Source organism: Stegodyphus dumicola, chromosome 4 (genome assembly GCF_044657685.1).
Source record: "Stegodyphus dumicola isolate Sdum_Otavi_A_Nest chromosome 4, ASM4465768v1".
Classification (NCBI taxonomy): Eukaryota; Metazoa; Arthropoda; class Arachnida; order Araneae; family Eresidae; genus Stegodyphus; species Stegodyphus dumicola.
Genome location: NC_140771.1, coordinates 215,846,227 through 215,863,124, shown reverse-complemented (window position 1 = coordinate 215,863,124; position 16,898 = coordinate 215,846,227). Strand labels below are relative to the sequence as shown.

General features: G+C 32.2%; 1 protein-coding gene across 4 annotated transcripts in view; it reads right to left on the bottom strand.

Annotated features, from left to right (window-relative positions):
* The window catches only part of AGO1 (protein argonaute-1), a 96,699-nt gene that overhangs the window by 28,057 nt on the left and 51,744 nt on the right, over positions 1 to 16,898 (bottom strand). For all 4 annotated transcript variants that reach the window (XM_085815976.1, XM_085815978.1, XM_085815977.1 and 1 more), the window contains exons 17-18: positions 9,214 to 9,450; positions 7,457 to 7,656 (exon numbers count right to left, since the gene is read on the bottom strand). In XM_085815976.1, coding sequence (XP_085672102.1) covers positions 7,457 to 7,656; positions 9,214 to 9,450 — 437 coding nt within the window. The remainder of the gene's footprint in view (positions 1 to 7,456; positions 7,657 to 9,213; positions 9,451 to 16,898) is intronic.

Sequence of the window (16,898 nt, the reverse complement as noted above, 5' to 3'; positions counted from 1 at the left end):
GCTGATTAAGGCAAGCAATGACTTTATCATAACCAAAAAAATATCATATTGAACATGTCACTTTAATTTCCTTTATAGGATCACGATTTTTATTTGAATAAATAATAATTCCTAAAATATAATTTCTTAACATTTATTTAACGATTTACACGTTGCCTCTTTTCTGTTAATAAATATAAGCATACAGTAAACTCTCCTTAACACTCCAAGCAGCCAAGAGTTTGGTTCCAAAATGAATAAATGGTATTTTCTCAATAATTAAAAAACTATCCTCTCACTTTGTACACTGATGTTTTTTCTTCCAGTACATACAGACTACCTTAATTCCTTGCACATATTTCATGATGCATGTTTGTGTACTTAAGAGTATAAGTATGTGCAAGTGAAAATTTTTAGTGTGTGTAAGTGAAAATTTTTAGTGTGTGTGTGTGTGTGTGTGTGTGTGTGTGTGTGTGTGTGTGTGTGTGTGAAAACAAATATATAAACACCTGGCTTGTCCACTCAAAAGTTAATATTTGCCCTTTTAACAGGAGATCTGGCTGCCACAGTCTTGAATTTGGATTTGAATCCCAGAGAATTTTTCCCTAAAATACACAGCGATTTGTTTGTGCTTAAAAAAAATCAGAAAATTGTAGAGACTCTGCATTGAACAAACCTTGGCAACACAGGTTACCTAACAAACGCATTTCCTCATTGTTCTCTTTAAAGGTTTTATGGCAAAATTCTGTATTCCTACTAAAATTTTACTTCAGTTTTTTTTCCGATTGCTAGCATCTACAAGTGTTTGTTTTAAAACACTCATAGATGCTAGCAAGGCAAAAAATAACACAATTTGTTTATAGAAACCATTTGGACTTAGAATACCAGCAACAGAATGCATATGAAAATGATGAGATTGCTTGACTGAAGGATTATTATGAGTATAATAAAAAAAAAGTTCATGAGCATGGTTGCCAGAGTTGGCACACACTGAATTTGGCGACTTCTAAGAAATTGGTTGCGATAACACATTACTATTTATTTTGTAACTAATTTTGATATTAATGTTCTGATTTGTTGTTTTCAAAGCTGTGATTATTTTAAAAAAAAAACTGAACTCTAACAATCAGCTTTATAGACTTTAGAATTGTGAGAAAATGACAATTTCTATTTTCATTTAAAATTGTATTTAAAAGAATTTCATTAATTTTAAAGATTATAAGAAAATATACTTGTAGCATTTAGTACCTACTAAATTTATTTAACCTAAAATTCTTTTAACAATACTAAATCAAGTCGACCACTCCTGACATTCTAAATCCATTGAACTGAATTTGAAAAAGTAGCCATTGTACACTGCGGAAAAAAAATTGACAGTTCTATATCTCCCGTTCTGCTTAGCCAATTGACAAAATTCAAATTGCGTTTTTAATGTCTCGAAAGCGTGACTTACAATATACACCGTGTTTCAAAAAGAATATACATATTACAAAGTGTTATTTTGTCCAAACCATTGATTACTGCACCTCGGCTTGGCCATTGGCGAAATGAATACATAGACTAGTTAATATTAATAGCCGCTAAATGTCAGTTGTCTTCTGTTTTGTGTGGTTACTGTAACATGTTTAAAATGTCTACTCCACAGTAGAAATCTTTTGTGTCCTCAAGTTTGCGAAGTGCAATTCCGTGCAAAGATGTTTCAAGTTGAGGTACCAAATTGATCTTCCGAATGGGTGGAACATTTGCAGATGGTATCGACAGTTTGTAAATACAGGATGTGTATGTAAAGGAATGTTTGCCCTCGCGTCCCCGACAAAAATGATTATGAAGTCGTACAAGTTATATTTGTTACAGGCTCTGTGTCCTGATGGCAAATGCAAACGTGTGGCATTTTGTAACGAGATTATTGATGCTATTGACAATAACACTTTCGCACAACTCATGGTGTTCATATTAGTGGTCATGTAAACAAACACAATGTTCGAGTTTGGGGCCTACAGAACCCACCTGCAGCCATTGAACATGTACGAGATTTGCCCAAAATCAATGCGTTTTGTGCGACATCCTGATCATCTGTTTACGGACCATTCTTCTTTGATGGAAACATGGTTAACGGTCAGCAGTATCTTACTATGTTACAAAACTGGTTATTTCCAAGGCTGCACGAAGACAACTTCATTTTTCAACAAAACAGGGCACCCTCTCACTGGTGTCACCAAGGGTGTGATTATCTTAACTCCACCGAACCATTGGATTGGTCGTCAAGAAGCTGGCGACTTAGCATGTCTCAGCTGGCCTCCACAGTCACCGGATTTGACACCCTGTGACTTCTTCCTAAGGGAATTCATTAAAGATGCCGTTTATGTACCACCACTCCCACAGAACCTGGAATAAGAGAAGAACAGGATCCGTACTATCATAACATCAGTGACGACAGACATGCTTGCCCAAGTATGGGAGGAATTTGAGTATCGATATACTATTGTTTGTGTCGCTGATGGAGGACATATTGAGCATCTGTAATCTGAACTTTAGAGGTTCATACATATGTGTGTAAAGTTTCATATTTGTATGTCATACAGTTTAATAAATATATGCATTCGAAATATATATATATTCTTTTTGAAACATGCTGTATATTAGATTTATACATAGCATTGTTCTAAAAGAGATATTTTGACACAAAATGGGACTTTTTCTGAAATAACATAACATTTTTTTTTTCATATTTTAATTCTATGATTCAAATTATGTCTAAATATTAAATGTATGCCTAAATATTAAATTTTGTAAAACTTGGTGTGAAATTTACAGAGAAATTCACAAATTTATCTTGGCGTCTTTTTCTCAGTTCGCACCAAGAATAATTCACTTGGCGAAATTCTTAATATATGGCAAACCATTTTCCTTTCCCTTGCATTGTGAACGACCGGAAAAAAAAAAAAGTCACCTCAATCCTACACTTTTACATTGTGCATGAGCAAAACAAGTCACATCATTCTTCTTTCAAATAATTTTAACAAAGTGCCTAAATCACATTTGATGTTATTATTGCTTTCAAAAAATATGCCAAATTTCAAAATGTGCCAATATATAAATTCACGTATATCTTTAGAAATCTTGAATAAAAAACTGTAATTTTTTGCAGCTATGCTTAGAAATGACATGATGGTAAAAATTTTAATAGATGATAAAGAAAACATTTTTTGAAAAATTTATATAAATTATTTAAAAATACATATTTTAAAAATAAATCATAAAAAATGGGCGAATTTTATTTGGAATAAACCTAAATTTTGAAATGTGAAAGGAAGAATCAAATAAGTTTAATCAGGGTTCATAGCCACATTTTAGTTAAAAAAATAAGCACCTATAAGCACTTTTCAAGCACATTTTAAGAAAAAAATAAGCACCTGTCTAATTACATTAAATGCATAACCTTAAAATTAGACTCGTAATTTAAAATATGAGAAATGCAGTATTCATTAAGAGAGAATAAGTATTACCTCAACCATGCAAAATAATTACTTTTTTTTAAAATTTTAAATAACAGTTCAATTTACAGAACTAGTTTACATTGACAGGAAAAAAAAAAAACTATGCAGAACTAAACTATATTACAACATTTAATGATGAAATTTCACTTCAAAATAGAGGAAATAAATAATAATAAGGCATATTTATTCTATTCGCTTGGAACTTAATAATAAATACAATTTATTTTTCCACTCATATTGATATTTAACTAATTTAAATCTAAATTCTGAACATTTTCTAAATTTCCATCGTATATCAGTTTTTCCTTAACAGATATTGCAAGAGGAACATTTCTGAAATCAGAAGACAGAAATTTGCTTCATGCAGTCATCCTTTAACAGTAAAAGCTTAACTACCCGCATACTTGAAAATTGGCGAACATTCGGACAGTCGAGCGTAACTTGAAAAAGAGGAGCGGAGGGGGGGGGATAGACTGTAGCCATTCTTTAGATTTTTCTGCTAAATAAATGCTTTTGACATTTTGATATGTGCATCATATGAAAACAAACCAAGGGAACAGAAAAATATTCTGCTTTGCAAGCACAGTAAAACTCTTTTAAGTGTTCATAAACAACAACCTGGGGTGTTTTCATTCTAATTTTCAACAGACTGCGTTAAATTTCCGGAATAGAATCATTCTTCGCTTGGGGTGGTTGACCGCAGAACTTTTAGTCCTATTCAATCCAGATTGGAAAGTGACCAAAAAAAAAAAAAAAAAGGTCCGTTGCTTGTTTTGCAGCGAACTGTAACAGTTTCACTATTCGAGATTTTGCGGAGAAAGCGGAGAACCTCCCAACCTTCGTACTGTATAATGTATTGGCCAAAAAAATTAAATTATTTTGACTATTCGATTACTTTCCCTTTATTTAAGGCATTCCAAATATTATTCCTTAGAAAGCTAATCTGTGTTAAAACACAACCATTTTTGGAAGTTTACTATACTTCAGCAGTTACTGCAACTATGTTATTATAAACATTCATACATATGCTCATAATATAACGATCATAATAAACATGAATATGAACTGACCAAGCGGAACGAGAATGCAAATTATTAAGATCTTGATAGAAATTCAAACGTGTGTAGTATTTGGGTGGGAGGAAAAGAACGCCGAATGTACCGGAGTTTCTACTGCTTTTGCAATTCTTTGACCAACAGAACGACAGGCACCTACCTGTCTGTACTCTCCGCGCACACCAAAGGTTATATGTTAATGCAGAGAAAGGGGAAAAAGCTATTTCCGGGAGTATGATTCACCATCTGACATTCCATATTAGGAAGAAAAGTTGTTTATTTAGTTTCAGATTTGGTACGGAGGAAAATTGCGCGTTCATTTAAAAAAAAAAAAAAAAAAAGCACTAAAAGCAAAAAATAAGCACTAAAAACAAAAAAATAAGGGCTTTAAAGAAAATGTAAGCATCTATAAGGGCCTTTATATTTTATTTTCAAATATAAGGACTTATAAGCACTTATAAGGACCGCTACGAACCCTGTTAATAAAAAAAAGAGATATTAATATATAACAAACAATACATAACAAACTGAATCAGCACTGAGGAGCTAATTTTCGAAAAGTACTTGTGTGATTTTTACAAATCTGGCAGTTAAGCATAATTTGAGTCGTAGAATTGAAAAGTGGAAAAAAATGGCATGTCATTTCAGAAAAAAATCCGATTTTGTGTCAAAATATCTATATTAGAACAATGCTATATATAAATCTAATACATATAATAAGTCGCGCTCTCGAGACATGAAAAACGCAAGTTGAATTTTGTCAATCAGTCGAGTAGAACAGGAGATATAGAACGGTCCCTTTTTTCGCAGTGAACATATAAAATGCACTTTACTTTACACAGTGTACATATAAAAGTGAACAATTTTGTGAATGTTTTCGCAGCATACATATAAAAGAACTGAACACCTCAAAAGGTTTTCCATTTCTAATAAAATACTGGATTGGTTTCCATAAACAGATAAAAATACTACTGCAAATAATCAATGGTAAACAACCAAGCTGTGCAGCTGAAATTGCACATTTAAAAAGACTATTTAATTTGAAATGTTAAGATTTTAAATTACTGTTAGAAGCAATTAACTCGAAATACATATTTACTGCTAAATTGAGATATTCAATGCAGAACAAAAATTTTGATATCAAATACTTGGGGTAGATAATCTGACATAGATCTATGAGATATATTTAGATATAAAACCTTGCATTAAAAGTGGGGATAAAAAAGTTAACATTTTCTCTATGTTTATCATGTGCAAAGCAGTACAAACTACATAAAATTAAGGCAAAAAATTATTATTTCTTTTAGCAGAATCATGTCTCATACCTTTCCCACCCAGGATCACAAGCACATTGAAAACTCCATTAAAATTAACAAATGGAAGAAAATACCTTTAAATTTATCAACTATATAAATAAAAAGCAAAGCACGTTAGGCACATAGTCATAGTTTTACAGCTAACATTTAAGCAAACTATGTAGTAAAAACTGTAGGAATTAAAAATCTCATACATATATAAAGTAAGACATTTAGAATCATTTTTTCACAGAGACAAAAACTGAAACTCATTAGTAATAAATTTCAAATAATCTCATAAATGCCAAAAAGCATGAAAACAGATGTTACCGACATAGGTTTGTAAAAACCAAAACACTTCAAACAAGCAATACTCCAATTCAAAATTTAAAAGAAATTTAAAGAAAAAATAACATAATAAAAGAGGAATTCAATCAACTTCAATGCCACTTCATCAGAAGAAGGGGGAAGATTGTTTTGTAATTATATATATACATATATGAATGAAGATTCAGAATGTCATCAATTTAATTTCTGTAATTTTATAAATTTAAATACAGGACTTTCTTGATGAATCTTAAGCTTAACGCAACAACTTCACTGGGTCTTCCAGTGACAATCCAAGGCTACTGGAGTCATTTGTTTCTACTTAAACCAACTCCAGCAATAACAATTTAGTACCTTAGAAGCAAAAGTCTCCCAAATCCATGTTTATCACAGAACATATATACTATTATGGATTTATCATGTTAAAAAAAAAAAAAAAAAAATGCTATCAGCAATTTTTGACTAGTAACTGATTGAAATAAAAGATTACATTGATATCAGTGAATGATTGCTAATTTACATTGACAATATGTGGATAAAGCTAACATATAGTCAAGTTATAAACAACATTACAGATTCCATTTTAATTCAAACGAAAGAAATTCATAATATACATTAAAATGTACTTTATATTTAAAAAATGAAATATTTCATTTCTTCATATTCATAAAACTTGCATATATTTCTTGGAATATATATCATGTAAAACTTGTTTATATAGATTTAATAAATAGAAGTTATTTTTAGAAAGGAGAACAGGGAGAAATATAATCTCATCTCCATCTTTAAAAGCTAAAAGAGTTACAACAGACATTTAAGTTTAAGAACTAATAACTAGAAATTAAATATACAGAATGCACAGTTACATATTTTAAAGCAAGCTGTTCAAAATTGCAGTGTTAAATGTTAAAGACAAAAGCTTGCAAAATTACTACATTATAAAACTAATGTCACATCCAGATATTTTGTATGTATTTAATAAACTAAAAATATGATATTTAAGACAGAGCTGCACCTTTTTCTTTTTTTCAGTGGATTGGATCTCTTGTGCACAAGACTTGAAATTCATTTTCATGTATGAAATCTGAACAATTTCTACCAGGAACTGAAATTTGCAGACAGAAAACAACAAATCTTGCACTCAGGTTAATTTTCTCTCTCTCTCTCTTTTTTTTTTTTTTTTAATAAATGCAATTATTTTCTTATCAATTTCCCATGTAATTTCTAATATTATTGCAGTATGAAAAATCCATTCATGCAGCTGTATTAACAGGGGGGAAAAGCGCTTAGAAATACCACATACCTTTCATGATCTTTCTCAACCAAATGATACCGGGCACGGAAAGCCACCAGGTGAGCATAGTATGCTGGAGCTGGAATGGATACAGATCTAGTGCAACGGACGTATGTGTGACAGAGTTGATAAGTCAGACACTGAAGCTCATCTGCAGTAAACTGGTTATCATCCCACAAAACATGATAATGTGATGGACGACTAGTCCCCTAAAAATTATTGAACAAATAAAGTTTGAATAGCCCAAACATAAAACAAATTATCCTTTTTTGTTAACACTAGCATCTGAAATGATCAATCAAAATAAGTTTACGATTTACCAACCTCTATCCTTATACAAAGCTTAACCGTTTAACTGCTATGTGATGTGAAAATGCTGGGTTCATTTGTCTCGAAAACCGCAACGCAGCACTTTTGAGCTGCGAGTTTCAGTGTGTCTTTGTTGATCCATGGGTGTGAACGTAGACAGTCTGACCTCATGCGTACTGTGTAACACGATTGCATTCTAAAATAACTAACTGCATCGCGGTTTTCGAGACAAATGAACGCACCGCTTTTGCACCACGTAGCAGTCAAACGGTTAAAATTATCTGAGCAAGCCTTCTTTAAAAAAAAACTAAAAGTTTATGGTGCAGAAAACTTAATGTATACTGAATTTAATTATGAAACAAATAGTTTTTTCATAATTTATCTTTTAGTAAATGTAATAATAAATAAAAAATGTAGTAAATATAGTAATGCATACACCATAATACCAGGTACACTTTTGCAAATACATCTAATACATGTTGATAAAAGGATCACAATTTCCATCGTATGTTTCCAGTTTCAGTATAAAATTTTAAAAACTTTTCTCGAAATGCATTTGTTCTTGCCAGTGCACAAGTAATCATTCTATAATTTAAATTCTATAATTAATTAAGTAATAAATATAAAAAAAATATATATGTAGATAATCTTATTGATGGTGGAACAGATGGGGAAGCTATGGAAGAATACTGCAATGAATGGAATGTTTCTAATGGCAATATTTGTTTATTAATAATCTTTACTTTCTTCGCTAGCTCTTGCATTTATTACTACACATCTACCATTTCACAGAATTATTTCAATTGCCTCTATAAGAAGTGAATCTGGTACGACTCAAGTTATCAGGTATGACAAAAAATTATTTTACAAGTATTTTAGTTCTGGAAGGCAATATTAATCCTGTGAATTTTTTATGATACATAAAACTAGCACTCAAAAATGTTTTATTAATTCTAAGCAATAATTTAAGTCAGTGTATTACAAAGAGGAGATTATATTCATTAAATGCAAAATCAATTCAAAACATGAAGCAAAACTGTTTGGAGTTAGCTATAAATTTTATACTACTGAAACTTTCTCTGATGCTGTATTATACCTATATGTAATTATCTATTTTAACAAACAGAAATCTTACTACTTAGAAACTTGTTTAAGTGTTTTAATGAAAATTTTACACTAATAAATTAAATACATTAGTATTTCACATGAATACTAAATATTGTTCCTTTATATAAATTTTAATGCAGAGGCATGTAGTTCAGAATGTTTACAGCTTTTGATATGGATAAATATTTTCAAAAGGATTCCAAGCAAATATTAGAAAATGCTAAACAGTTAAAGCTTTACTTTTATTAACATTAAAAAACTTTAAAATACCACAAAATATTGCTATTTTTATTAAATAATAAATAAATTTAATAAATACAGTAGACATATGCAGAATTATTAACTCTCACCTGTATACCAGCATGACTGCAAAGATAGAAATCGAACTCAGTTGGATGAGTAATACTAACATCAACAGTAGTACCAGCTGGTATATTACCACTTTTCCCAATTTGTTCTTTTTTGTCCGAACAGAATAATCTTGTATGATGCCGCTTCTGAACCACAATAAATGTGATTCCAGGTTTATAATCTGCTTCGAGTTTCATGCATGCTTCCCTCACGGCCAAAAGCTCATGGGTAAGTACCTAACAAAATAAAAAAGAAATGTATCTCAATGCACAGATTACATAAGAGATTTAGATCAAATAACACACATTTACAGAGACCACAAAATTCAAATTCATCAAACTTTAAATCAACCACATTCTGATGCATAATAAGCCTAAAAAAAAGTATGTGAATAAGTTATATAGAAAAAGAACACATTCATCTTGGACCTGTGGATGAATAGTTGTATTCGAACAACATTAGTTAATTATTGCACTACTTACTTTACCATTAGTTTTCATAAACTTCCATTTAATAGGATAACATTTAGATTATTAAAGAATATAAGAGATTAAAATATTTTAAATAATGAGTTATTATAAACCATGTGACAAAATTTCATGATCAAACATAAAAAGTCATGCCATTCAAAGGGTTTAGGGGGTTCAAAGGGTTAAATTAATTATTCTGCCATAAATAATTAAAATAATTAAGAATTCAGATGAATATTTTATTATCTACAAGAATTTAAAGGAACAAAATAATACTGAAATGCTAATAAATTTTAGAAAGCTGTGTATTTTTCCTACCATAAAATTAATTAATTACAAAAAAATAAAAGCATGCAATCTGAAATCTTTCTAGATATAAAAATATGACAGCATTAAAAAACTTTTTCCTAATAAAATCTTAAAATTCATTAGAACTCTATTGAGAATTGTAGCAACAGGTAACAGAAATTAGGTGGTTGAAATCCGAGTACCTTATAGCAATTAAAAAAAATCTGATATGGACACAATATGACTTCCTTGTATAGCCTATTAATTTATATACATTTTTTGCTGCACTTTAAAGCTTATTTCCAAAAACTATTACAACTTAATTACGCGATACCTCAAGTCCAGCTGAAAATGACATCAAAAACTGCAAATTTTAAAATAAAGTATCTTAGTCAATTTTTCTCGCATGGTAGTCAAGTGTAAAACTTTCAAAAATATAAATACAGGAGCCAGGAGACCGCACTTATTGTAGATTTTTGTTTGTTTAATTTGATACTGGCAAAACATAAATATTTTCATTATTTAAAACACTTCTGTAATTGGAAGTATATGACTACAATCAAAAACTACAAAATTAAAGGCCAGCTAGCAAAGGGATGAGTATATATATATGTGTGTGTGTGTGTGTGTGTGTGTTTGATATCGCCGACTGCCATAAGATGGAAAGATGCACAACCAGAAATTATAGCAGTCCCACACACAAAATTAAAGTTCTACAGTGAAAAAAATCCCTTTTCAATACATTTTACCATCTGTTTCCTTTATTCTCTCTGTCGGTAGGCAAACGTCATACGAAAAAGTTTCTAAATGGATTCTGGAAGAGTCAAAATTTTGATACCCAAAATTTTTCACAATTACAATACTTCCTTTACTTCATATATAAAGAAAAATTTGATGGGTACAAAACATGACTTCCTTGTACAGAATATTAAATTATATGCATTTTTTCTTGCATTTCATTTAAACATATGGGATTGAATTAAATCCACTTCGTCGATGATAGCACATAAACCACACTAGAACAAATGCACTCTTTAAAATTCGCTATATTTGTTTACCATAGAAACACTCTGGTGCTAGGTTCATTTAACAGCGTTATATTTCGTTCACATTATAACTCAGAATGCACAAAATTTATATCATTTGAAGAATTATCTAATCGTTGCCACATGTTCTATTCAAATACTATAATAAATTTAGAACGATGTATAAAAGAAATTAAGTACACAAAATAAAGAAACAGTTTTTCACAGACAATTTAGTATTTCTCATTAAATTAATTCAGTTATCACTTTGCGACAAGGCAAAAATACATAAAAACTCAAAATATCTATATTAAAAATTACGAAGTAAATCCTAAACACTTATTTCCTCGAAAAAATTCCAGAAAGGATTAAGCATGATTTAATTCGCAATAATAAATGAAGGTGTTATCTTTGTTGTTGTGAAACTTAGTCTCTCTAGATTGGCAACAAATCTATTATTCTGCTATTTCAAATGTAAACAAATACAGGGGTTGGACAAAAATATGGAAACACCTTTAAAAAAAAACATGTTTCTTTGCTTAATATGGTGTAGGAAAACACGTTGGCATCCAAAACAGCTTGCAGTTTTCTCGGAATGGATAAATACAGTTCCTGTATGTTTGCCAAGGGAATATTATACCATTCTTCCTGCAAAACGGTGGCAAGTTCAGATAACGATGTTGGCGGTGGATAACGAGAACGCACTTTCCGTTCCAATGTAGACCACAAAGGTTCGATAATATTCAGGTCTGGTGACTATGGTGGCCAGGGGAGATGGGACAACTCATCCTCGTGCTCAGAAAACCAGTCCTGGACAATGTGAGCTGTGTGAACAGGGGCTTTGTTGTCTTGGAAGACACCATCACCATCGGGGAACAAAGTTTGTACCATGGGATGAACTTGATCGGCCAAAATGTTCACATAAGTCTTGGCAGTCATGTGCCCTGACACAGTTATTATGGGGCTAGCAGAGAACCACGATATGGCTACCCAAACCATAACAAAAACCCCGCCATGTTTCACTCTTGGTAACAAGCAGTCTGTATTATAGGCTTGAGATGGCGTTCTCCACACGTAAACTCGGCCAGAAGTGGGAAACAATGTGAAAGAAGACTCGTCAGACCATATTACTCGCTTCCACTGCTCTATAGTCCAGGCTTTATGACTTAAACACCACCTTTTCCTGTTATGGGCATTAGCATCACTGATGAGTGGCTTCTCAATCGCAGCACGGCCAGCAATTCCCTGTTTATGAAGCTCCCTTCTAATTGTCTTGGTACTCGCAGGGTTTGGTAACACAACATTCATTTCAGCAGTAACTTTTGCAGCTGTGGTCTTCTTATTTTTCGTCACAACTGCCCTTAATGACTGTCTGTCACGATCACTCAGGACACACTTTCGTCCGCGCTGTGATTTAGCAGATGATGTTTTTCCGCTTTTCAAATATGCAGAATAAATCTTCGATACAGTACCTCTTGAAACACTAAACACCTTGGCTACCTTGCTTACGGAAGCACCTACCATACGTGCTCCAACAATTTGCCCACGTTCGAAGTCTGTTAACTCTGACATAATGCAATGACAACCTCACATAACAGTACTCCGACAACAACTGAACTGTTTAGCACATTTATGAAGTTGAATAGGTGGCATCAGTAGTCAAAAACGCCAGTGCCACCTACATATTTCATTAAAAATCAATCTTTCTTTTCAAACATGCATTTCACAAGGTGTTTCCATATTTTTGTCCATCCACTGTATGTCTGCCATGTTATTTAAAAATTAGGCTTAACCGCACTTAAACAGCTTTTGAATTGTCGATAATTGTACAAATATTGCTTGCAGATTTACTGAAGGCATAAAAACCTTAACCAGAAGATAAGAACAACTTGATTCAATCATTTTTAAATCAAAAAATTTACAAAACATATAAGAATAAAGAAACTGAGATCACTGAGCCGGATGCTGACTTCGTGAAAGAAATTCTGATTACTACAGTGGAAAAAGGAAAGAAGAAATGGAAAAAATACAAATGGAAGAAGAAAGATTAGAAACAAAAAGAAAACACAAAATAGAATTAGCGAAGATTCGAGCAACTCAAAATGAAGGAAGTAGAAGTCCAACACCTTCAATCCAAAACACAGAACGAGAAACCAAAATTTCCCTCGACAAGCTGATCAAAGGAGTAGAAACACTGACTATACCAGTACTGAAGAGAGCAGAAGAATGGAATATATTTTTCGATTCTATCGAAAGAGCATTTAAGCACAAGAAGGTTGCCGAAGAATACAAATCGGAAATACTATCAAAATTAATTGGTGAAAAAGCTTCAAATGTTCTTGTTTATATAAAAGAGGAGGTTCTGCAAAATTACGAAAAAGTGAAAACTCTTGTTCTGAAGGAATACCAACCTACTCCTGAAACCTGTTTAGAAAATTTCAGAAGAACTAAACAATATTCCGGCGAAACGCATATCGTTTGCTTCACGACTAACAGCTACAATTGAACTTCAACCAATTGAAGCAAATTTACAATAAAAGATCATGGAAGCAATATATTTAATTTTGTATATACATTAATTGCAATGACTGATAAGCTAAATGTGCCTTGCTTAACAACTCCAGAAACACATGAACTGTTGATTAATTCTGTGGCAGAAGAATCAAACGCAGAAAGAAATAATTACGGAAGCGAAAACACGCAAAGTTTATTCGCCAATGCACAGTCATACAACAGAGAGTTGCATGTTAGCCTTGGAAAAGGAAGGTAGTAGATTTCGCTACACGGTAAGAGCAACGTACTGCTCTGAGTTCATTTATTATTCTTTGAATCATATTTTCCTAATAAATGTTTGTTTCGTCTTGCTAAATAGTGGCTTATTAAACCACGAAGTCATCACAGACATAAGCTCTGCCACTGTCATTAACTCTTTCGCATCAGTACAGGCTAAAATCTGTTTCACTAAAGCATCTGAAGTGTCACATATGTGTATTTTTGTTGGAATGGATTTCCTTTTCCCCTGTGCCAAGTAGAATGTTACAGCACTAACAATAACCTACTTAAGTGAAATGATAAGTTCTGCGTTTGGATCTTCAAATAACAGAACTAATTTTAGTTGCTTCAAAAGACTGATTGGCAAGCCATTTAACAAATCCAGAAAGCAATCAGCCCCGCACTATCCTGATGGGGGAAAACACCAGGTAGAAAATTATTCAGGGGTTCGGGGGACCCACTGATGTCTAAATTGTTGGGTCTTTTGAGCGACTTTGATGTGAAAGAGTTAACAATGCCAGCACACTTCTCTACTTTAACCTTTGATAACACAACACATATCTAGCCTGTAATAGCATGGTAAGTATGACACTATTTATTCTATGAAGAATTCCCCTTTCGAGATCATCTAGGTTCTGCACAAGCAATGCAATATCCTTAAAGTAGTCGCAGAACCCCTTCTGTTATGAAATCTACTGTGTCAAGTTTGTTTGCTGAGCTCATATGCATATGCAAAACATTTCATTTTATCTTAAATGTTAATACATGGTGTCACTATACACTCACAGGTTTCGACCGGGCAACTATTTTTAACCTTTGGTTTATTTATTTTGAAAACCATTTAAATTATGGGGTAAATGGTTTGGTTGGTTTATTTTTTGGGCGGGTAGCAGTGGCGTGCGGTCCATACGTGCACACCCTGGCAAAATTATGAGAGACAATTTTCTGCACCTATCTTTATATGGTATATAATAAATATTATTTATAATATATTCAAATATGCTGATTTGCTTGCTTGTATTCCCACAGTGCGTGCGGTACTAGGAGCTGCAGAATCATCCGAAGGTATGGTTTATTAAGCGTTGTATTAGAGTGGGGACTTGCGTGCTGAAGCGCTTTTGGTTTTTTAACTGATTAACTGGTCATACAATTTTGCAGACGGTTAATGTTTAAATTTATATATTGTAAGATTTTGTTTTTATGGAAATATAAAAGAAGTATTTCATCAATATAAAGGGAAATGTTTTAGTATAGCAAAGTAATTTCAGTGATGTATTATATTTATAGAAATAATTCGCTGAAAAACAGTTTTGTTTTGTTAGACAAAAAAGAAACTAATTTTAACAGAACAGTCCAAATTTTACCATTCATTGTCTTACAGACAGTATATAAGTTATATCCGACTAACACCATATCTCCTGGTTTTGTTTTTAAAAATTGTCAAGATGTTTTTCGCAGAATATACGATTTCCAAATGTTAAAAATAATTAATAAACATAATTTAATCCACTGACCAAACAAGAAACAGTTCGTTCTATTGTGCCAGTGTGCAGGGAAATCCTCTGCACGTGGAATAGACGTTCAGTTTGTCGGCACCAATGAGCATCCTGATGACTCATCCTGATGTCATCAGGCTGATGATTAGGCACGGTAGCGGCGGGCGCCGTTTGGAAATATAATAAATATAAAAACGTTTGCTGAAAATATAAGTTTTTCGTGGAAGTGCGAAACATTGCCTTTTTCTCCACCGATATGACACCATACAACACAAGACATGATTTTTACTTCAGTGCTAGTAGAATTCTTGTAAGTTTAGCTGTTTTTATAGTTATACCTCGACTACTCGTAGGTAAATATTTTATTTATTGTATTCCTTAAATTTATATTCATAATAAATAACCTATTTCAGAATGGAGAACTCAGATGTCTCAATAATTAAAGATTTATTGGAAAATCTATTTTCGAGACAAGATATTGCTACAAAAAACAGAATAGTTAAATTAAGAAGACCGATGCTGGATATTATTCCAGGCATGAAAGCTTTCCCGCCTTTTGCGGAATTCCACTTTTTTTAACTGTTTCTGAGATCGATGCAGAACCGTTGAGAAATCGCGACCAGCAAATGTGGGGGGGAAGGGTAAACGGAGAACATGCTCTCTCTCTTCCTGTTTTCTTTGTAAAAAAAACTTTACATCATGACAGAGATCGCGAAATGCATTATCTCATATCAAGGCGAAGTAGGTAGGGCTTATGTGGAAAGGCGGAACTCATCGTGGAAAGGCATACGAATATCAAATCAAAGAAGAGCAAGCCACCGTCAAATGAGAGCTGACTTCAATAATTTCAGCGATTGGTGCTGGCGCCATCTGTCGGACATATGGATACCCTACTGATGTTATCCAGAGCACGTGAGAGTTTTAGCGTGTGTAAAGTGGCACACTGTAATTCTGAGTGTAGATCGTTATGTTATTTCTTTTTTGTTTGTTGCTGTAAGTTTTTCAGTATGAATATCTTAAATCCAAATCATGAGCATTAAGGAGCGAGAATCTAAAAAAAAAGCAATTAAACATTGCAGAAAGTAAAGAAGAAAATAAAAAAGCATCAATGGATTGTATAAAAGCTGCTGAAAAGAAATCGAGACTAGCTCGCAAACGGAAATTAGAAAAGTTGGCTGCAAAAGTAGCAGAAAAGAAAAAGCTTTTTCCCTAAAAATTTTTAATCAGGATCAAGTGAGACTGAGACAAAATAGTTATTTTTTTTTATATTCCTCCTTTATGCTATTTTGTAATTATATTATCTCACATGACTACTTTTTCTGGTGTTATATAAAATACTGTTTATTGAACTAAAAGTGAAGATAATTGAAAGCTATAGTGACAGTTATATATATATATATTTTTTTATCTCAAACTTATTGCCTGAAAATGGGCAGTAATATATAACATAAATATGTATATTAGTGTGTTGTAATGTTGTGTACAGTATTCATGTATCAACTGTTAAATTAAGTTACATAAAGAGCATCTTAAAGAAGGTTAACTCATTACATACAATCTCTTGGTGATTTAATTTTTTTTTTTTTTTTTACAAGTGGAAGATAAAATTAATAGCAAAATAGTAAGTACAAGT